Source organism: Oryctolagus cuniculus, chromosome 18 (assembly GCF_051225735.1).
Source record: "Oryctolagus cuniculus isolate XC-2025 breed Fujian yellow rabbit chromosome 18, ASM5122573v1, whole genome shotgun sequence".
Taxonomy (NCBI): domain Eukaryota; kingdom Metazoa; phylum Chordata; class Mammalia; order Lagomorpha; family Leporidae; genus Oryctolagus; species Oryctolagus cuniculus.
The window spans coordinates 59,527,379-59,549,799 of record NC_142884.1 but is presented as its reverse complement, the minus strand read 5'-3'; the positions used below and the strand labels follow the sequence as shown (position 1 = coordinate 59,549,799).

The window sequence follows — 22,421 nt, the reverse complement described above, 5'->3', positions numbered from 1 at the left end:
TGGATTTTTGCTATCTGAGTAGATGCCGGGCTTACAGTCTTCCTCCCCACTCCCTATTCATCTGCCTAGTTGGAAAATTAGTTGTGCATTCCCAAGCAATCCAGATCAGAGTCCACTCCCTGGAAGTGGCAACGTGTAAACACGAGTGGGTTCCCAGCAAGACGTGGGCTGGAATTCCAGCTCCATCCCTTAATGAAGACTTCTGATCATTCTGAACAAGTCGCTCAACTCTCTGAGGATGCGCTCGGAGAACGCGAGCGACGGTATCTCCTTGCAGGGTTGATCGGAATGATGAGCCGTCCCTGCTCCGAGTCAGCGAGCCTGTCTCGGATCCATTTCCCCTCTCGCTGGGAGGCACAAAAGCGACGCGGTCTCTTTAAGGGCCGGGTCCCCGCGGACGCCCGGCGAGGGCGTGCCGGGCCGGGGCGGAGCGCCGGGGCTGGACGTGCCGCGGGTCTCGCCGGCGCAGCGAGGAAGTCCGGCCAGCCGGCCGCCGGATCCGGCCGCTGGGCCATGCTGCTGCGGCCGCTGCGGGGCTGGGCCGCCCGGGCGTTGCACCGCGTCAGGCCGGGGAGCCCCGGGCCGCGAGGGGCGCAGCGCCGGGCCGAGCCGCCGGACAACTCAGGTCTCTGTTCCCCTCGCCGACGGCGCCCGCCTCTCGGCTCGCAGACCCTCCGGACCCCGCAACTCCTGTTCGGAGGCTCGGGATTTCCTCCCCGGGGGGCGAGACCGTCACAGGCGGCGCGTTTGGAACGCCGGCGCGGCTCCTGCCCTGGGCTGAGCAGAGGGGCGCCGGGAGCCGCAAGACCCCTGCCCGACGGGGCGGGGGGCCTGACCCATTCCCTGGTCTGATTGGTTTTTGGGCCTTGGCGGGGTTGGGGGGAGGGACTCAGCCAGAGAATCTGGGGGAGAGCAGGCCCCGCGTCCCGGGTTCTGGCGCTGGGTGGCCTGAGAGCGCCTGCGCTGTAGAAGCCGGACCCGGACCCAGACCCGGACCCGGACTCGGACCCGGACCGGTGCCCGCCGCCCGCTCTGGGCTCCTGCGGGCCGCCCAGCTGCAGCGTTCCCGAACAGGGCGTGTGTGGAAAAGGCAAAGCGCTGTCAGCCCGGGGCGAGGACCTGAGCGCATATTCCCCTCCCCATGTGCTCACGTGACCCCTGGCCCCTGCAGTGTAGCCCACAGGTGTCCACCCATCCTCCAGGGAACTCCACACCGCTTTTAGGCCTGGGGCACCAGCGTAGCATTGACTTTTCCGGTCGTGTAGCAAGCTGGGGGGAAGAGCGAGTTTTGAACACTGGGTTTAAAAATTGATTTCTTTTTCTTTCTCTCTTTTCTTTTTTTGTAGCTAAAGGTAGAGAAAATGAAAAAGAGAAAAAGTCCGTGGTAAGTCTCTTACGCACACTCTCCCCTGTGGGGGCGATTCTGGTTTTATCTTTCCTGGAGGAGTGTGCAGGCATCCGTGCTCACAGATGCAAGAGCAAGTCTGTCCCCATCCCCCCAGAGGCCAGGTTCCTGTTTGTCCCCCTCCCCAGAGTCTACACACACCAGCAGGGAGGGATCCTCGTGACCTTCAGGTAGGCTTGCGCCACCGTAAAAGGCCGTTACAAAGCCCACCCTGCACGGGAAGGGCTCTGTTCCCTGCGTCCCATAGTAGCTCCTTGTGCGGAGGTACAGGGCCCCATCACTGATCCCGACCAACATCTGCCGTGCTTCAAAAACAGGAACCCTCAGAGCCCTGACCTCATGTCCCAGTTGGAGAATTCTACACCTTGAGATTTCACTTTCATGCACAAAATTGTTAGAAATACTGTAGACGGTTAACTTCGGGGTTAACTTCGGGCCTTGCGTGTAAGGAATATACAAGACACAAGTGGAGAGTTTTGTGTTTAGACTTGAGTCCTTTCCCCGAGAGGGCTCATTATGTAAATGCAAATAGACCAAGTCTGAAAAAATCTGAAACTCGAAACACATCTGGCCCCAGATGTTTGAGGTCAAGGATGCTGGACCTTTGCTGATGCGTTCAGTGTGCGGTTGTTAGAGATTTGAGCAGCTTTCCTATTTACTGCAGATTTCGCAGGGTTTTTAATAGGACAGCATTTGCCTCTTCCGGTGAGGGTTTTGGATCCAAGCCTGTTTACCTTGGAACCTGTGGTCTTGATTGCGTTCAGATGGCCATTCTCTCAGGGATTATGAGTGATTTTTGGTTTCTCCTTTTGGTTCTCTGTACATCCTATGGTGAGAGTGCTTAACTTCCGTTTTTTTAGGAAAGATGGAATGTTTTTGGTAAGGCTGGGTGGCTCGTTGTGGTGTCGGCAGTAGTCATGGGAACTGGGCTCCCAGCCTCGGAGCCGAGGATGGTGGAGGTGAAGCGGCACATCCACCTGCTCCCGCCGTGTCATCACATCTCCTCCTCTCATAATCTCCTGTGAGTCTCTGGGTACCTGGGGATGCAGTGCCTGGTACGCAGAGGCCTCGTACGTAATGGAAAGACTCAAAGATGAGAGGCGCGTATAGAAAATAACACATGTATGAAATATGTTAAGATGTAAGGAAGCTCATTTCTTAATATTTTGGGGTGATATTTATGATTTTCTCTGTTTCCTCCCACTCTTTATCATATTTTTTAGACATCACTTTAAAAAGAAGTGTGGACCCTTGCTCTGCCTACCTTCTCTTTCCCCTTCATTACAGGGTGCTCTGTGTGATTCTTCCTGTTTTACCTGCTTTAACCAGGGGGCAGTTGGGCTGAGCTCACTCGAGGCCTCACAGTGAGCCACTTCAGGATTTCAGGGTAGGAGGAGGAACGGTGTTTTTGGAAGAAGGTCTCACGTGAACAGCATGTTAAACTCTTCTCAATGAACAGGAAAGTGAAGTCTATGTAGAGTGATATCTATATGGAACTCTTTTTTAAAAGCTAGCAAAAGTAATTTTTTAAAGAAACTTTTTTTCAAAGATTTATTTATTTATTTGAAAGTCAGAGTTACACACACACAGAGGGGGGGGGGGGGTCTTCTATCTGATGGTTCACTCCCCAGATGGCCGGAATGGCTGGAGCTGTGCCAATCCGATGCCAGGAAACAGGAGCTTCTTCCGGATCTCCCACATGGCTGCAGGGGCCCAAGGACTTAGGCCATCTTCTACTGCTTTCCTAGGCCATTGCAGAGAGCTGGATTGGAAGAGGAGCAGCCGGGACTAGAACCGGCACCCAAAAAGTATTTTTTTTTAAAGATTTGTTTATTTGAAAGAATTGCAGAGAGAGAGAGGGAGAGAGAACTTCCATCCGCTGGTTTATTCCCCAGATGGCCACAGTGGCTGGGTCTGGTTTATTCCCCAAATGGCCAAAGCTAGAAGCCTAGAACTCCATCTAAGTTGCCCCTCTGGGTAGCAGGCTGCTGCTTTCCCAGGTGCCTTAGCAGGGAGCTGGGTTGGAAATGGAGCAGCTGGGACTCAAACCAGTTCCCATGTGGGATGCCGGTGTCGCAGGTGGCAACTTCACCTGCTGTGCCACGATGCCAGCTCCTGGAAAAGTGATTTTTTTCAAAGAGCAGCAACAAAAAGGTCCCATTCATTAGTGTCCTTAATGGGGTCCCATTGTGCCCTTTTGCACACTCCCTTGGGTTGATTTTGGAGTTTGGGGTTCTAGAGGAGTGAGCTGGCAGGGACTGGGGATTGGAGCGTGGGTTGGCTTGTGTTGGAAGTGTTTGTCCAGCTTCCTTGGACACCTGCTAGGATCAGGGCAGGAGGAGGCCTTGCTGCGGAAAGTCTCGGCCAGTGGACGCGGAGGTGAGACAGCTGCTGCCTGGGGTTCTAGGTAGGGTGTGCCTGGGGTCCTAGGTAGGGTGTGCCTGGGGTCCTAGGTAGGGTGTGCCTGAAGCCCCCGTGGGAGCTGTGAGAAGAGGCCTGCAGGCCTGGGTGTGAATTCCTCCTCTTTCCTCTGCCATGCCTGCAGTCACCCAAGTAACTCTAGACAGGTCCTTCTGGGTGCACGCCGGAGGATGTCTGCTGGGTGTTCCCGGGGGCTGCTTTCTCTTCTTCCTTAGGCAGGACTGCCCACCCGCTCCTTTGATGTGTTGGATCCAGAGCCACCAGCAGTGCCTGGCTGAGCAGAGCCCTGTCAGTATTGCCGGGCACCAGGTTTGAGGGTTCGCAGGGGGTCTGGCCGCTACCCGCTGCTGCGTCACGTGCTTCTGGCGGCAGGTGGCCGTGGACTACACGTGCGAAAGCCTGCTGCAGACCAGCGTGCCCAGCCCTGCTGGCAGGTTGAGCTCTGACGACGACTAGGCCCGAGTCTCATGTGCAGAGGCTGTGGCACAATTGGTCTGAGTTGTGGTTCCTTGCAGAGGTTTGTGAAAGCTCCCGCGTCATTCTTGTGCGCTCATGCCAAGGTAGGGAACCGCAGCCTCAGATGCCGCCTTTCCCTGGGGGGAGCTGCTTGGAGGAGGAGGTCTTTGGTCTAGGGGGGCCCCAGAGGGCTGCCAGGGCCCCTCCTGCTCCTGTTCCCGCCAGGGCGGTCACCAGTTCAAGTTGTCCTTGCTGGAGTCCCTCCCACAAGCCTCATGTTTCACTTTGTGAAAACCACGGGGACCTCCCTCTGAGGTTCTGGGAGGCGAACAGCGGTGAAGGTGCAGGTAACCTGCGTCAGCGCCCAGCCGGTAGCCGGGAGAGCGTCTCCGAAGAAGCATGAGACTTCTTTGGGAAGTGCAGAGCATTTGCCACGAGAGTGCACATGCCGCCGCCCACTGCGAGCCATGCCCAGAGTCTGAGGCGGACAGGAGGAGGATTGTGTCACAAGGGTGGCCTGCGGAAGGGTTTTCTGTCAGTGTTTGATGGCCTTGGCACAAGCTTGTGGTTCTGCAGGGTCTTTGTGATTGGCACCTGAAGCAGCTGTAGATGAGGACCTGTGCTTCATAACCTGACTTCCTTTGTTTACTTACTGTCTAAGATCGCTTATTTTTAAAGATTTGTTTATTTGAAAGTCAGAGTTACACAGAGGGAGAGGCAGGGATCCCTTCCCATCCACTGGTTCACTCCCCATATGGCTGCAACAGCTAGGACGGGTCCAGGTTGAAACCAGGAGCCAGGAGTTTCATCCGGTTCTCCCATGGGGGTGCAGGGGCCCAAGCACTCCGGCCGGCTGCTGCTGCTTCCCCAGGCGCATTAGCAGGGAGCCGGATGGGAAGTGGAGTAGCCGAGGCTCAAACTGGCACTCATATGGGATGCTGGTGTTGCAGGCAGCGGCTTAACCTGCTGTGCCACAACACCAGCCTCTGTGTTATATCTTAATGTTAGCCGTCGCAAAGCACACCGGACACCGGAGTAAGGGAAAGGGTTTATTGGGGAACACCCTACAGACCGGAGTGAAGGGGCGGCGAAGGAAAAAGAGAGGGAGACTGTAAGAGAGAGAGACAGAGAGGAGAGGAGCTAGCAAGGAGAGAAGATAGAGCAGAGAAGAGGAGAGAGGAGAGCAGAGCCAAGAGAGACCAAGAGAGCACAGGAGAGAAGGACCAAGAGAGCACGTGTTCAGGAACAGGCCCTTTTAAAACTTTGCCTGAGGGCGGGCAGGGAAGCAGGAGCATCGAATCCCATTAGGATGGGGGTGGAGCCTGGCTCAGGTAGCTGGGCCATGCGGCTACCTGTCTACAACTGCACCAGTTTCCTAACACTCTGTCTATTTGTTTGAGAGGCAGAATGATAGGGAGAGAGCTAGGTCTTCCATCTACTGGTTCACTCCCCAAATGCCTGCAATTGCAGGGGCTAGGCCAGGCTGAAACTAGGAGCCGGGAGCCCCGTCTGGATTTCCCACATGGGTGGCAAGAACCCAAGGACTTGGTCACCACCAGCTGCCTCCAGGCGTGTTATCAGGAAGCGGGGTGAGAAGTGGGGAGCAGATGGCGCTCAGACCAGGCAGTCTGATGTGGGATCCGAGCGTCTGAAGTGGCAGCTTAACCCACTGTGCACTGTGCCTGGCCCCTCCCCCTTTTAAACTTTTATTAAATAAATATAAATTTCGAAAATACAACTTTTGGATTATAGCGCCCCCCCCCCCCATAGCTACCCTCCCACCTGCAAACCATCCCATCTCCTACTCCCTCTCCCATCCCATTCTTCATTAAGATTCATTTTAATTATCTTTATATATAGAAGATCAACTTAGCATATACTAAATAAAGATTTCAACAGTTTGCACCCACACAGACACAGTATAAAGTACTGTTTGAATACTAGTTTTACCCCATTAATTCGCATATTACAACACATTAAGGACAGAGATCCTACATAGGGAGTAAGTGCACAGTGACTCCCATTGTTGATTTAACAATTGACACTCTTATTTATGGCATCAGTAATCACCCGAGGCTCTTATCATGAGCTGCCAAGGCTATGGAAGACTCTTGAGTTCACCAACTCCGACCTTATTTAGACAAGGCCGTAATCAAGTGGAAGTTCTCTCCTTCCTTAAGAGAAAGGTACCTCCTTCTTTGATGCGCCTGCCCCTTTCTTTCTTTATTTTTAGTGGGATTGTCACAGCTACTCTGGTTGGATTCCAACAGTTTTCACTGGGCCCGGGTGCTTTTTTTCTGTACAAAGCAGCAAGTTAGAGTCTAGGTACCATGCCATGCCTCTGGGCCTCAGAGCTGTTCACTGGGCTCTGGTTAAGGAGGCTGCACACTTAGGACACTTAGGCCTGAAATGGGAGAGTGGGAGGGGCTGCGCTTGGGAGGATGGAGCTGTGGGTGGTCTAGGAGTTGGGATGGAGGGTGAGGTCTGCCGGGACTGCTGAGCCAAGGAGGGGAGGGTCAGTTGGTCTGGTTTTGCCAACAGTGGCACCATGGATCATGGATCAGTCTGTTGTTTGTTTGTTTGAACACTGAGCCCGTTGTGCTATTCACCTGAGCCCTCCCTTGGAAGCCGTTCCCTGCTGTCCCCTAGGTGCCTGGTTTCTGGCTGTAAACGCCCATTTGTCTTTGGCAGGTCTGTGTGGAGGGCAACATTGCCAGCGGGAAGACGACTTGCCTGGAATTCTTCTCCAGCACGACCGATGTCGAGGTATGGCCTCCACACTGGGTGCAGAGGGACCTGAGCAAACAAAGGAATAATTTAGAGAGGATGTAGACCAGCCCTAGATGATACAGAAGTTTTTTGCGAGCCACAAGTGCAAGCACATACATAATTTAGCATTTCTAATAGCCTCATGAAAAAAAGCAAAGAATATTTTATTGAACACAGCATGCCCTGATGTTATCACGTCGACATGTACTCAGTGCAGAAGTCATCAGTGGGGGAAGCTGTTTGTGCTAGCAGTTGAGAAGCCACCATCCCATGTCATTGTGCCTGGGTTCAGGTCCTGGCTCCACTTCCAATTCTAGCTTCCTGCCAGTGGGCACCCTGGAGGCAGCAGGCCATGGCTCATGTAGTTGGGTCCCTGCCACCATGGGGAAGATATCGATTAGATTCCTGGATGCTGGCTTCTTCCTGGCTCAGCCCAGACCATTGTGGGCACATCTGCCTGTTTCTGTCTCTGTCCCTCTCTCTCTGAAATAGATAAATAAGAGAAACCAGCAGTGGGCTATTTTGCATTCTCTTTTTCATTCTCACTCTCTGAATTGAGTGTATTTTACACTCAGAGCATATCCTGATTTGGACTGGTCACATTTCAAGGTCTTAATAGCCCTCTGTGACTCAGGACCACTGTGTTGGGCATTGGAGGTCAGACTTCCCCTATACTCTGGTCAGGAAAGGGTCTGTGTGTGAAAGAAGAGAAGTTGGGCTACGGAGCAAGGCTGGACTCTTACTGCTGGCATCTGAGACATCAGTGGCCCAGCAAGGGACAGTCCACTTCAAGCTCTGTCACTAAAATAACCCCACAGACTTGTAACAGTGTTTGCTGCACTGGGAGCCAGACCTGTCCTCCCTGTTCTCGATTTCAGTGATGTAATCTTTGCTATGTGTGGCTTTTTGTTGTTGACTACAGATCCTATAATTTCCATACTCTAAAGCATTGTCTTCCCATCTTTCCTGCTTTTCTTGTTTGCACTTCTATTAAGCACACACGGGCTTGGTAGGAGAGGAGTCGTCTTGTGGTCTTTGTGCGCTGCCTGTAGAAAAGAGTCAGCCCAGAGGCCTGAGCAGGCTGCCCTGGGAAAGGCCTGCTGGCAAGGCGGGCGCCTGGCTGTGAGGATCCCACCATTCCTGACTGATCAGAGGAACTCTGTGCTTCCCCTGATGGTGCAAACAGTAGGGGCCGAGCACTTGTGTTCTTCCTGGGTGTTCGGAATTTGGATACGCATGAAGTGGTGGCTCCCCTCATGTGACTGAGCACTCGTGAGAACCCTGAATCTCCAGGCTCCGGCCAGCTTCCCCGGGAGGCTGCCTCTCACTCATATTGCACAGCTTGCTGGGAGAACTGAGTGTGTCCTGTGTGGCTCCACTGGGAGAGGCCTTTGGAAGCTTGCACCTGGTTCCCTCCAGACTGCCCCTTGAGCTTTGTCCGACTTTGTCACCATAATAAATCGTAGCTGTGAGCACAACTGTGTGGTGTGCTGCGGGTCCTCCTTGTGGAGCATCAAACCTGTCCTGCAAGGTGGGACTCTCAGTAGCTCTTTGGGGGGGCCTATCTTCTCATTGAAGACCTGGGAGCCCACCGATGACAACAGCAGTGATAATAAGACGACAGGGAACATCTCCTGAGTATGATACTGTTTGCCAGGTATGGGGCTCACCACGTCATCTTGTGGGCCCCGTCCTGGAAGAGTAGCCCTTTGAGGTAGGTGCTGTTCCCAGCTTAGCTGCAGGTGGGGAAACCAAGGCTCAGTGGGTTCAATGGCTTACCCAGGCTCACAAGGGATTCTGGTTAATTTTAGGTGTCAGATGGACTGAATTAAGGATGTAGTAGTCTTCCCCATCTGTGGTTTTGTGGCCCAAAGTACTAAACGGAAAAATCTCATAAACGAGAAGTTCATGTGCGTGCAGTTCTGAGCAGGGAACGAGATTGGCTTGCCCTGGAAAGGGCACTAGTTTGCCCAGGGAACTGGCAGAGCATCCCTTGTGGGCACGTCTGTGAGGGTGTTTCCGGGGAGGTTGGCATCATGTGAGTCAGTGGATTGAGTGGGGAGGACCTGTCCTCGGTGTGGGCTGCACCATGCCTTGGCTGGAGGCCCAGTTAGAACCAAAGAGGAGAGAAAGATTTCCCCCCTTCCCTCCCCTGGGACGGGGACCCTCTCCTCCTCCTGCTTTTGACGTCAGAACTCCAAGCCCCGGCCTTGGGACTAGAGGACTTAGCAGCCGCCTGGGTTCTCAGGACTCTGACCCTGTGCTGAACACTGTACCATTGGTATCCGTGGTTCTGAGGCTTCTGCACTTGGGCCAAGCCACACCACCAGCAGTCCAGGGTCTCCAGCTGCTGGAGGCCTTCTCAGCCTCTCTGATTGCGTGAGTCAGTTCCCTAACAAGTCCCCTCTCACTTAGCCCTCTATGCTGTTGTTTCTGTCCCTCTGGAGAACCCTAACGCTCAGGGGGAGTGCGCAGTGAAGCCCGGCCCCACGCAGGCTGTCTGGCTCTGGGAGCTGTGCCCTTGCGTGGTTCCTCTGTGGCATGAAGAGCTCGGTCAGCTGTAGGAGGACCACTCACCCGTCAGGGTTCAGCTCAGTGTTCTCTGTCTTCCCCAGCTGGGGTCTCCTCCCTGATGGAGATTCTTCTGGTCCTTCTGCACCTCTCAGGGTGTGAAGTTAGCTGTTGATTTCTCTGAACCTCCAGTTAGTGTCTTCCTCCCCTTGTGGGCTTAAAGTTCCATGGAGGAGGGGCTTGGGAGCCATTGGCTTTCGTGCAACCCAAGTGTCCAGCGTGGCTCAGTAAGTATCTCTCTAGTGACAGTGCTACAGGTGGAGCACGTGCTAGGGACCCAGCCCTGAGCTGGGGCCAGCGAGCCTGGCCTCCGGCAGGCATGGTGGTACACAGGGGCTGGAGACAGTGCTGCGGACCCTGAAGAAGGATGGGAGGTTTGGGGGCCGGGGAATGAGCCACAGAGGAAGGGCTTTGGAACTGGATTTTGAAGGATATCTGGGAGTGGCCCATATATGGGAAGTGAAGTGATGTAATGACATGAAGTGGGGTGGAATGCCCGTGTTAGGCAGGAGGAGCGATGAGCAGGGGTCAGTGTCGTGGCGCAGAGGGTGAGGCTGCTGCCTGGAACACCTGTGTCCCACCTGGGCACCGGCTCACGTCCTGGCTGTTTTACTTTCGGTCCAGCTCTGCTAGTGGCCTGGGAAAGCAGTGGAGGATGGCCCAAGTCCTTGTACCCCTGTACCCATGTAGGAGACCCGGATGAAGCTCCTGGCTCCTGGCTTTGGGCTGCCTCAGGCCTTGCTCAGCCCTGGCTGTTGCAGCCATCTGGAGAGTGAACCAGCTGATAGAAGATCTCTCTGTTTCTGTCTATCCCTCTCTATAACTGTCTTTTAAAATATATATATATATCTGGGGCTGGCGCTGTGGCACAGCTGGTTAACGCCCTGGCTTGAGGCGCCGGTGTCTCATATGGGCGCCGGTTCTGGTCCCAGCTGCTCCACTTCTGATCCAGCTCTCTGCTATGGCCTGGGAAAGCAGTGGAGGATGGCCCAAGTCCTTGGGCCCCTGCACCCACGTGGGAAACCTGGAGGAAGCTCCTGGCTCCTGGCTTCAGATCAGGTATAGCTCCAGCCATTGCGGCCAATTGGGGAGTGAACCCTCGGATGGAAGACCTCTCTCTCTCTCTGCCTCTCCTCTCTCTGTGTACCTCTGACTTTCAAATAAATAAATAAATAAATAAATCTTTAAAATATATTTTTTTTCTTAAAAAAGGGGGGACAGTGAGCAAAGGCACAGAGTGTGAAGGGTGGGGGGTTAGTCCTCAGTGTCCTATGTCTTAGCTTCCTTTGGTCTTCTGTCACCTCTGGTCCTGCTCATAGGCACTCTGAAAGTCCCCAGATGGATCTAGGCATTCTCAAAATCTTGGTCCCAGGAGCACCATCTAAATCTTTCCCGGAACACAGCTGCGCACCCAGAAAGGCTCTTCCATGGTCTGGGGTTGGCCCAGCCCTGAGTTTCTAGACAGCAAATGGAGGAATGCCCAGCAGAAAACCTGCTGTGTGTCTCAGGACACACAGTCATCTGAGAGGCACAGACGGGACTCCAGGGAAGGACATCCCCCAAGACAGGGAGTATACCAGAGAAACCCGAGTGGAGATGGCCGGGAGGAGACAGAGACAAGCAGCCTGCCGCCATCACAGGTGAGCTGCCAGGTGGGGAAGTGGGACGGCAGACCTGGACCTATCTGGCTTCCCCTCCTGGCTCCTCCTTCCTGCCTGCCCCACCTGTGGAGGAGGAATGGGGAGAGCCAGCCTTGACCTTGGAGGGCCAGTGTAGCCAGAGAGGTGGGAGGTGTCTGTTCTTGGAATCAGGGATGGATAGTGTTTCCTTTCCTTTCCTTTTTTTTTTTTTTTTTTTTTAAGATTTATTTATTCATTTGAAAGGCAGAGTTAGAGAGAGAGAAAGAGGGCGATAATCCCTTCCACTGATTCACTCCCCAGATGGCCTGGGCCAGGGCTGAAGCCAGGAGCCAGACACTTCATCTGGGTCTCCCAAATAGATGCAAGGACCCAGGCATTTGGTCCATTGTCTGCTACTTTCCCAGGCACATTAGCAGGGAGCTGGATTGTAAGTGAAGCAGCCAGGCCACAAACCGGTGCCCATATGGGATGCCAGCATCACAGGCAGTGGCTTTACCCACTGTGCCACAACGCCAGCCCTAGGGTTGGGTAGTGTTTCTAAGGTCATTTCTGGCAGTTACATAAAGAGACCACATCTGGGTGGAGTTGTGGCCTCATGGCTCTTTTGGCCTGCCTGAGGCAGCTGAATGCTGCTAGTCCCTTTCTCTGTCTTCTCTCTCCCTTTCTCCCTCTTGTCAATGCTTGCACGATGTCACAGGGCTCAGAATGGAGGGACAGCAGCACTCTGATGTCTTCTTGCCTTGCAGGTGTTAATGGAGCCGGTGTCCAAGTGGAGAAATGTGCGTGGCCACAATCCTCTGGTGAGTGGTTGTTCCTGGCACGAAGCCCCAGCTTCCCCTTCAGCTCTGGGGAATGTGCTGGGGCCTTCTTCCTCACTCTCAGCTGACTTGGAGGAGAAGGCAGAGGCATGGGCAGAAAACCGCAGTATGTTGGTGTCCTGAGGTCCAGGATCTCCAAGGCCTGAGTGGGTGTGCACAGAGCCCGGGGCCCTCTGCAGATGCTCTCCCAGGTGGGTGCCCCTGTCTGCCAGGGTGTCCGTCTCCTGCTGCTCATTGCACCCCCATGCCGTTCTTGAAGACACCCATCAGGATCAGCCCCCTGGGACCTGACTAAGCCACCAGGGTCGCTGGTGCAGCCCTGAGTGGGGTTTGCACTTGGCACTGTTCAGTACCAGGTGCTACCTGCCTGCTTGCTGAAGCCTGGGCGCTGATGTGCACACGGCCCTTCCTCCTTCCCCATCTAGAGGGCTCTGCTCTGGCTGCTTGAAAGGGATGGGTAGACTCTGGGCCCTGCTGGAGACAACTTGAGAAAGCCATGTTGGCTGTGGGCTCCCATGGCCTAGGGACAATCGGTCTCATTTTTCACATTGCCCAAGGTCACACAACAGGTAAATGATGGATCTAGGTGTGAATCTGGGACTTGGAAGTGGGAGCTGCCCCCTTATTTTTAGCAACACAACTGGCACCTCTGTGTGTGGTTTGGCTGGGGCATTTGATTCACCCCCGTCTGCTAGAACAGAGGGAAGGCGCGCTGACGCCCCCGCCCCTGGCGGACGCTCGCTCCTTCATTCATTCGTTCGTTCAGCCACCTTTGCACACCTACCGTGTGCAGATGCTGTGATCCGTTGAAAGCTGCTGTTGTCCTGGTCCTGAGATCCCAGCGTGGGGAGACAGAAGACGATAGAGTGGGTGGTGATGGGAGGTGGGAAGCGAAAATAAGGCAGAAGCTTGCAGAGTCTTTGCGTAAAGAATCCCATGGCGATGAAAAGAACCGTGTGCACGTGGGAGCGGCCGGAGTGACCGCCACCTCCGGGCTGAGGAAAGCTCGGGCCGTCTGTGTTTCTCCAGCAGTCGGTGTTGCTGACCACGGCACAGGACAGAACCCTGTCTTGGAAGCCCGAGCGTGCTTGGTGCTGATGGCGTTTTCTAACAGAATGCACCAGAACGGGTGGTTGTTTGCACAGGTGTGCGCTCCCGACAGAAGAACAGAACGGAAGCTTTGTGGAAAGTGCTCGTTCTGCCTTCCTCTGGCTGGTTTTCTGGTGCAGGAAGGGCTCCGGCTGTCACTGCTCGGCAGGAGGCAGCGTGTGCCTAGCCTTGCAGAGGCGTGTGCTCAGTGAGAGCACTGGGACTCCTTTAGTTTGCAACAAGAGGAGAATGGAGAGCACGTGTGGAGAGGAGCAGGCGCGGAATAAGTGTTAGTGACGGGCTTTGGACTTGGCCGTCGAGAGTGGGTGGGGCGTGGGTGGGCTTCTGTTCCAACAGGCTAGCAAGGGAATGCGTCTCCGAGAGCGTGACGCTTGAGCAGAGGCTGAACACGAGGAAGATGCGAAGGCACTGAGGGGAGGCACGCTCAGCGTGTTTGGGGAACACTAAGGAAGCCCACACGGATGGAAGCCGACGGGGCTACGGGAGAGAACGGTGGGAGATGCGAGAGGATGGAACCGGCTCTGCGGAGCCCTGCACGCCATGACGTCTGGCCCTCCTCCAGGCTTCAGTGTGGAGGCCCTGGGTGGCGCGGGCAGGGGCGTGACCAGAACGGAATATAGGTCCAGCTGGCTCGTGTGGGCTGCTGGACAGAGAACAGGCCATGGGGGCTCGGGGAATATTTATTCAATGACCGGATGATGCATGTTCCCAGTGTGAGTACAGCTGTTCCTGGGCGGTTGTACATTCTTCTAGTTTACCTGCCTTCTACTGAGGGCTCCAGGACCATGCTGTGGCCATCTCGGGCCCCAGCCCAGCCTCGTGTAAGGTTCCTTGAGATGACTGCGGGGCTGGCGAGGCCAGCGTCACACAGCTGCCTTCTCCTGTTGCAGGGCCTGATGTACCGCGACGCCTGGCGATGGGGCCTCACACTGCAGACGTACGTGCAGCTCACCATGCTGGAGCAGCACACACGCCCACAGGTGTGTGTCAGGTGCTGGGCTGCAGCCTTCCTCAAATCCTCTAACTCGGGGAACATGGTTGCCAGGAAGGGACACTCACCAGGAAGCCCCGCAGGGCTTCAGCGCTGTGCAGCCTTGTCCGTGCGGCCTGGGCCCCCTGTGCTGCAGCTTCCAGCCCCGCCCCTCCCCCGCCCCACCCTCAGCCACTCTGTGCCCGTGTCGTCGTGACGCACTTGCTGCTGCTGGGCTGAACATCCTTCAGCTCTGTTCTGCACGTGTGGTCCCTGGACCCGCAGCACCGTCACTTGGGAGCTTGTTGGCATGCTCCCTGCCTGGCTTCATCCCACACCTGCTAAGTCGGGAGCTGGTGGATGGGGCCCAGCAGTCTGTGTTACACCATAGCCTCCAGGGCACGCGAGTGCAACTCTGTTTGCCTGTCCGAGGACCACCCATCTAGTCTTCATGGCGTCTGGCTCTTAGTTCATATTTTTTTTTTTTTCTTTCTGAGAGGTAGAGTTACAGACAAAGGGAGAGACAGAAAGATCTTCCATCCATTGGTTCACTCCCCAAATGGCTGTGATGGCCAGAGCAGGGCCGATCCAAGGCCAGAAGCCAGGAGCTTCTTTCAGGTCTGCCATGCGGGTTCAGAGGCCCAAGCACTTGGGCTGTCTTCCACTGCTTTCCCAGGCCATAAGCAGAGAGCTGGATCAGAACAAGAGCAACAAGGACATAGGCCAGCACCCCTATGGGATGCCAGTGCCACAGGCAGAGGCTTAGCCTTCTACACCACAGCACCAGCCCCAGTTCATTTTCTTGAGAGAGAGAATCTGGTAGGTTCAGCCTGAGTCAGGTGTCCAGCCCTGGTTCCACCAGGTGTGGGGGGCAGGAGCCCAGGGCACAGATGTGACTTCACGGACCCCTTCCATCAGCAGGGCTGTGACTGGGGACAGAGTCTCTTAGAAGAAAGGGCGGCTGGGGAGCTCCAGAGGGCACCTGTGGGTTTAAGCTGTAAGTACAGCAAAGACACTGCAGTAGGGGCCCTCCGTGAAGGGGCCAGGATCTCTGTACACTGGCACAGCCACTGGGCTGGGCCATTCCTTGTGGGTCTGGGTACCTGCAAATCCGAGAACCTTTTTGGTGAATTGAATTTGTCTCACCAGATGCCTGTCTCAGTAACCTGAAGTCATGTCTTTACTGATTGGGTGCTCACCTGTGAACCCAGCCTGTAGCTGATGATGTCTGAATGTCGGGGTCACGAGTGGAAACCTGCCACCGAGGAGGCAGAGGTGGAAAGAGATGGACAGACGAGGCAAGGGGCAGGGAGGGAGAGGCGGCTGAATGGGGGGGCTGGGCAGAGGTGGGCTTCAGGATCCTGCATACAGAGTGGACATGGAAAGGAATTCAGGTGCGTAGAGGATAGAGGGACAGGAAGACGAGTAATGCCCGGGTTACAGCGTGGAGCCTGCCCCTGATTCGCAGGTCCCGTGGCAGTATGAGGTCAGGTGCCCGGTCTGTAGGTGAAGCCCCACGGCACTCGGGGCTCCCCCTCGGGCACACAGATCCCTCCGCTTGGGCAGATCCAACCACGTGGTGCTGTGATCTCACCACACCGAGCCCCGCAGGGACAGCAGAGGCAGGTTTCTCCGCGCCTCTCCCAGGGCAGAGGCTGCACCAAGCCTGCCCCACTGCTGTGCTGTCTGCGCGGCTTCAGAGCGTGGGACGGGGCAGGGTGCGGGAGGCGCACAGCCCACCCCTAATGTCAGATGCTTATTCTTGCATTCAGCAGACCCTGGCGGGGTGTGTGTGTGTGTGTGTGTGTGTGAGTGAGTGTATAAGACAGGTGTTTTTCCAGGCTTGCTGACCCTGCTCCTCTTTGCCGGTTAGTGAATTGCTACTTCTTTTCCTTTAGACGGCACCTGTACGGTTGATGGAGAGGTCGATTCACAGTGCAAAATACATTTTTGTAGAAAACCTGTACAGAAGGTATGTAGTTTGCCCAGTTGGCGATGTGTTAAAACAGTGTTTTGAAGTGAAATCGGAATGTGTGTGTTGGACACACGGGGAGCGCTGTGTTGTACCGATCGCCTGTTGCCCCAGTAGTGCTCTGTAGTGAACACCCCCCGGCCCCACTGGCAGGGCAGCTACCTGCATTTGTTGCCCAGTCAGCTCTGCTGCCCACGGCCTGGCTCCATGTCTGGGGTTCAGCTGTGCTAACCTGACCCGCCTGGGGACCCTGAAGTGACTCATCTCTGCCTTCTGGGGCACGAGCTGGCCACACGTTTCCTGCTCATGGCAATGCCAGAGGGCAGAAGCACCAGGGAAAAAGCAGGAGCCCGGAGATGGGCGGTAGGAGGTTCTAGAGAGTTCCATGGTGAAGAGCCAGGATATTGGGAAGGAGTAAGAATCAGGGCGATGAGAGTCATCAGTCTACTGCAGTGTATGTCCTGTGCACTGTGGTCTTTATAAAACTTTGGTTTATTTATGTGAGAGAGTGAGAGCCAGCTCCCCTACCCACTGGTACATGCCCCAGGTATCTGCAGTGGTTGGGATGGGGCCACATGGAAGCTGGGAGCTGGAAGCCTAACCCAGGTCTCGCACCTGGTTACTCGACCCTGCCTCCAGGGTCTGCATTGTGAGGAGGGTGGAGTCCGGAGCCAGAGCTGGGGGCTGACCCCAGCCGAACCCCAGTTCCCAAAGGATGTCGGCATCTTAACCACAAGCTCCTCCAGGACGGGCACTGCGCCTGGGTCACTTCCCCTGCTGGGACCCAGCACAGGGCTGGCCCCTGGCTGGTTCCTGACGACTGTTGCATGGTCTTTGCTCTCCAGCTTGTTCCCCAGGCTCTGGCCCCCGTTGTTTGACACACTTTCCTTTGAGGGCGTGACCCAGCAGGCTCCTCCACAGGTCCCAAGCCGCGTGGCTCGGGCTTCTGAGTCCGAGTGGCTGGGAGCCGCTGCCACAGCCCTCACCAGCTGCCCGCCGCTGGGCTTACCCAGCCCTTGGCTGCCTCTGCTTCCTGCTCGCCGGCCCCTCAGCCTGGGGGAGGACAGGCGGAAGAGAGCAGAGTGATTTTGTTGACTGCTGTACTGAAAGTGTAGCTCCAGGCGCAACCCTGGGCGGTGGAGTGGGCTTTCGGGCGCAGCAGGGCAGCCGGCTCAGCCGGTCCTGCGTCCTGTGTGGTGAGCCGGGTGAGGTCAGGGGAGGCAGTGGGAGGTGGCATAGCGTGGACCTGGGTTCCATTCTGGCTCTAGAGTTTGCTGTGGTGACCCAGGCTCCAGACTGCCTGAATCCACTTCTCACGTCTCATTCCCACCAGCCATTCCTGAAGAGCTCTCGGACTGGGCGTGCAGTCGGGGCTCATGGTCCTTGTATGGCTCCTCGCTCACCTCAGTCTTTGAAAATATAGCCAGTCACCCCCACCATCACCACCACCCGTCGGCTGCCCGGCACCAGGTGAAGCCCCTGGGAGCGTGTGTTTTGGCTCATCCTAGGCTGCAGTTTCGTTTGTGACCATGACTTTGCTGACTCACACCCCTCTTCCCTCGTCACTGTACGTCCAGCGTGTCCGTTCCGCGTTCCTCAGCCTCTGCAGCTGTGGTGTTGCTCTGGATTGGGTGGGCCTCACCTGGGGCTGTCTTGTGGACAGTGTGGCAGGAGAACGTGGCTTTTACATTCTTCTAGCTTTTTCCTGCACTGCTGACTTTTTAAAATTCTTTTAATGTTTTTTAAAGATTTATTTTATTTATTTGAAAGACAGAGTTACAGAGAGAGGTAGAGACGAAGAGAGAGGTCTTCCATCTGCTGGTTCACTCCCCAGATGGCTGCAATGGCCAGAGCTAAGCTGATCAGAAATCAGGAGCCAGGAGCTTCTTCTGGGTCTCCCACGTGGGTGCAGGGGCCCAGGGACTTGGGCCATCCTCTACTGCTTTCCCAGGCCATAGCAGAGAGCTGGATCGGAATAGGAGCAGCCGGGACTAGAACCGGTGCCCATATGGGATGCTGGCACTTCAGGCCAGGGCTTTAACCCACTACGCCATAGCACTGGCCCCTGCACTGCTGACTATATCTCTCCTCAAGCCCTCCCAGACTGCTTGGCAGCTGTGGTTAGGATTTCTTTGGGAAAATGAACCTCAGAAGAAATTTATAGTGCTCTGGTTTCTGTCCTGGGGATCTAATGTGTTTTAAGTGGCCACTCGTTCGTTCCCAAGAGCCTGGTTGCAGCCTCGAGACCTGTCCTGGCAACACCGTCAGCATCACATGGCCTCGGGTACTCGGGGCACAGTGGAGGCCAGGCCACCCACCACAGCCTTCAGACTGGCGGCTCCCCAGGTCCTGCCACCAAAATCCCCCGGAAGCAGAGGACAGGCCTCCACTGGTGTGGCCTCCTTACCTCCCACCACAGCCCCTGTGGCCCAGAGCAGCAGCCTCCAATCCTGGAGCTTACACGCTTATCATTGAGGAAAATAGGTGATCCTGCCGTGAAAGCCACACTTGACGTGTGGCTTGGAGCGTGCCTCCTTCAGCCCCCGACCCCAGAGTCCCCAGGCTCGGGAGGCAGAGGAGCAAAGCTCCTTTCTGGGGCAGGGCGTTCATGTGTGACCTGGACCGCCCTCTGCTCCCTGGAAATCCAGGTGTTTGCTCACCTGCTGGAGGGACTGGCAAGTGACCCTGCCTGGTTGGGAGCCGCATCTGCTTTTTGGTTGTTGCCCCTGTCTGGCAGATGTGGAACTGAGAAGGGGTCCCTGCCTGGCAGGAGGCTCCCTCGGTGGGGGAAGGCGCTGTGCACCTTGCTGGGGGCAGGCAGTGGATGAGGAAGTGGCCAGAGGCAGTGCAGTTCCCTTGTGAGCCGCTGAAGGCTTCAGAGCCTGGTGGAGCCCCCCAAAGGCTGAGAATGGCCGGGGACGAGGCCCCTGGGGAGACTTTCCACTCAGGCCTCACCCTTGGCTTCTCCCTAGAAGCCCCGCGCATCTTGTTAGCACACGAGGTCTGCTTCAGTGAGGCTGGGCTGGACTCTGAGCTGCGTTCCTGCTCGGCCGGGACCTGGCTTGGCGCAGTGAGGCCTTCGCGGAAGCCAGAGGCCGGCTGGCCTGCAGGGAGCCTCCTGCGTCCACACCTCAGCCCTTTGCCCCTGGAATCTGCCCCCCTGGCTTCCCTGGGGCCTCGCTGGGCTCTGGGGGTCATGAGAGCCAGAGCCCAGGCCTGGGATTGCCTTCGGGGCTGTGGCTCCTTCGGTTCACATTTATCCTGCTTGCTGGGGGTGTGTTGGGTAGTCTTTGCTTTGAAGGTGGCCAGGTTTGCCCTGCACCAGTGTGAGGGAGCCACAGGCTGAAGGGCTTCCGTCTTGAGGCCCAGTCAGAAGGGGTTGGGGCTGAGCTCTGGAAGGAATGGGTGACAGGAGGAGCAGAAGAGAAGAGGGCTCAGTGGCTCATCCACAGTTCGGGTCACTGCCAGAGCCGCCTGCTGACCCCGGAATATGGACTTCTGTCGCTTGGAGCCCTCAGAGTTCTGCCGCTGCTCCCAGGCCCACGCCTAGAACTGGATGCCTTGGTCTCCCCCTGTGGAGAGCTCAGCTGGGTGCTGGGAAGCACGAGAGGGCTGGTGAGGGGTGCTGGCCGTGCCCTGGGACCCTGTGCTTCCCCACTTCCTGGGGTGCTCAAGGGAAAAGCTTCCTGGCATGGCGGGCTGGGAGCCCCTCCCGGGGCGGTGCTGGGCTTGATCTTGTCTGCCTCAGCAGCCCTGGGCTGCTTGGTTGGGGGTGTGCGGGGCCTGGGCAGAAGGCCGTCCACAGGGGCAGGCTGGGTGCCCTGAGGAGACACCCACACAGCTGGAGGTCCTGCAGGGCATTCGAGAAACTGCCTTTGGCGCCTCGAACAAGTGAGGAGCCTCCCGAGGGAGAAAGCCCCAGTCCAGGCTTGGGGAGGGCAGGGTGCCAGTGTGGGGATTGGGAGGCTGGGGCTCACTCCGGTTACACAGTGTCCCGAAAGCTGGGAACGTTTCGGAGGTGTGGGCATTGGGCCGAAGTGAAAAGCTGAGGCTGGCAAGAAAGATTGACGTAGCTAAGGTGACCATGCAGGCAGTCATGTGCCGCGAGTGCTGTGGGCTGAGTAACTGACTGCAAAGGCTTCACATGGCGGCGGCTTGGTCATTCTTTCTAGAAGCGGAAGTCGGGGAGTGGAGTGGGGCCCTGCTGGGAAAATGGCGAGCTGACCCACCTGACGGGCGGAGCCATGGGTGGTTCCCTGTACCTCTCTGACTGGCCCTGGTCCAAGCTAGGACTCACCGCCTGGGTCAGGGGCCTGGGAGTTGCAGTTTTCATGGAGCCCCAGCCACAGGACTGTGCCCCCAGGCGACAGAGCAGGGAGGGCAGGCGAGCCCTTGGGGAGGCTGTGGGTTTGGGGGCCATAGAGAGCCAGGCTTGAACCCCTGCTCAGAGGGAGATGGGCTGACCTTCTCTGAGTCTCAATGTTGCTCATCTAAACCTAGCCTCCTGAGGCTTGTGGAAACAAGGAAATAACGTGTACAAGGTGGGTGGTGTTTAAGTGCAAGACTCCCATCCTAATCCATCCGGTGAGGGCCCCAGGGAGGTCACAGCAAACTGTGCCAAACGTCAGCAGAATTCACAAGGCCCCAAGACTTTGGTTTTGCTCCCCTGCACTGGGCTAAGCAGGGGGTGGCTACTAGGAACCCCGCTGTGTCCACTGTTGCCAAGCCCCTGTGGCTGGATTGCCTACAGTGGGCACTGCCCCCTGTGTGGTCTGTGGAAATCAAACAGTAGCCTGGTGGGGTGTGGGGAGCCCCATGCTGGAGGCAGACACAGGAGGTGCCAGGCAGAGCTTGGAGAAAAGTGGTGTATTAGGTTAAAACAGCACCTGCCGCAGGCCCAGCCTCTCTGACACTGCCAAAAGCAGGCCCGTGTCCCCGCCCAGCTCCCAAGCAGCCGTCCCAGCTGCCTCGGTGCCTTCCAGCGCACAGCTCCTGGCAGTTGAGCAAGGGCTTTGTGTAGTTCCGGGCCTGCCCTCAGCAAGGCCACCCTCCGAGGACCCCTGTAGAAGAGCATGGGGAAGAGGGGAGAGGGGAGCCCTCGGGTGACAAGACCACCAGGAGCCGATTTCCAGGGCGGCTGTGGGACTCTGGCCTCCTGGTCCCTGGGTCTCTGTGCCGTGCCTGCGGCACACGTCCTGAGCCGTGGTGCTGCTGGTTTGGCGTTAGCTATGCTGCGCTTCGGTTCCATGGTCCTATCTCTCGAGATCCTCCCAGCTCTGAGTGCCAGCATCTTTGCAGGCAGATGTGCCACCCATCCTGCCGGGGAGATGTGGGACGCCATGGCGTGTGGCAGCCCCGCCTGCTTCCCCCTTGCTGTGGCATGGCCTGGTCCCCCTCGTGGCCTGAATGTTCTGGGACCTTGGACTGTGTGTTTGCTGGAGAAGGGGAGAGCTTCCTGTTTACACATCCTCGCTCCCTGGGTCCCTTAGACCAGCTGAGCCCATCTGAAGCGTGGGGTGGGGCCAGGTGTCCTTGAAGCCCGAGGGCCTGTGGGATGGGTCCCCAGGGGCAGAAGGAAGGAAGGCAGAGGTGACCAGGTGCCCCTACACCATCCCAGTCTCTGGGCACAGTCATTACCTTAATTGCAGTTTCTGGGTTTCGTGAGTCAGGAGTCCCCTCTGCAGTGTTGGAGGACTTCCTGCCACCCCCTCTGTCCTCCTTCCCCTCCCCCCAGCTTCCCCTGAACACCTGTCTACTTGGGATGGTCCTGCTCTCGTCCCAGCACCTGATACGCCCCTGCCACTGTGAAGCCTGCTCCTCTCTGTGGAGGGTGTCGTGGTGGCCTCAGGGACATGGGGAGGGTGTCCCTCTCCAGTCTGGGCCTTGCTCTGTCACTTGGGCCCCTCGGAGCACCTCCCTCAAATGCTATTCCAGCTTCTCACCTCCCTCCTTTCTCGGTCCACCCATGGGGCTGGAGTCAGCTCACAGAGCTGGGAGGGACCAGCCCCTCTGTGCCCTCCCCAGTGGGCTCTGCTCCCGCAGCCCCAGGGAGCGGCTCCTATTACACACAGCACGGGCGCATCCTGTCCCATAGCCAGCCTCGCCCAGCGCAGGCCCGAGCCGACCCCAGCGGCGTCCCACGTGGAGGTTGTGAGAAGGGAGAGCTCCTAGGTGAGCGTTGTGGTGCGTGGGTTCAGTTGCCACTTGAGCCACCTGCATCCCATACTGGAGTGCTAGTTAGAGTCACCGCTGCTCCGCTTCTCATCCAGCTTCCTGCTAGCACACCTGG

General features: G+C 56.7%; 1 protein-coding gene across 1 annotated transcript in view; it reads left to right on the top strand.

Moving 5' to 3' along the window:
- The first annotated feature begins 427 nt into the window (after positions 1-427).
- The window catches only part of TK2 (thymidine kinase 2), a 28,487-nt gene continuing 6,493 nt past the window's right edge, over positions 428-22,421 (top strand). The window contains exons 1-6 of the mRNA XM_051846862.3: positions 428-625; positions 1,347-1,384; positions 6,974-7,048; positions 12,009-12,062; positions 14,081-14,170; positions 16,059-16,132. Of these exons, the coding sequence (XP_051702822.2) occupies positions 514-625; positions 1,347-1,384; positions 6,974-7,048; positions 12,009-12,062; positions 14,081-14,170; positions 16,059-16,132 (443 nt within the window). The 5' untranslated portion in view covers positions 428-513. The remainder of the gene's footprint in view (positions 626-1,346; positions 1,385-6,973; positions 7,049-12,008; positions 12,063-14,080; positions 14,171-16,058; positions 16,133-22,421) is intronic.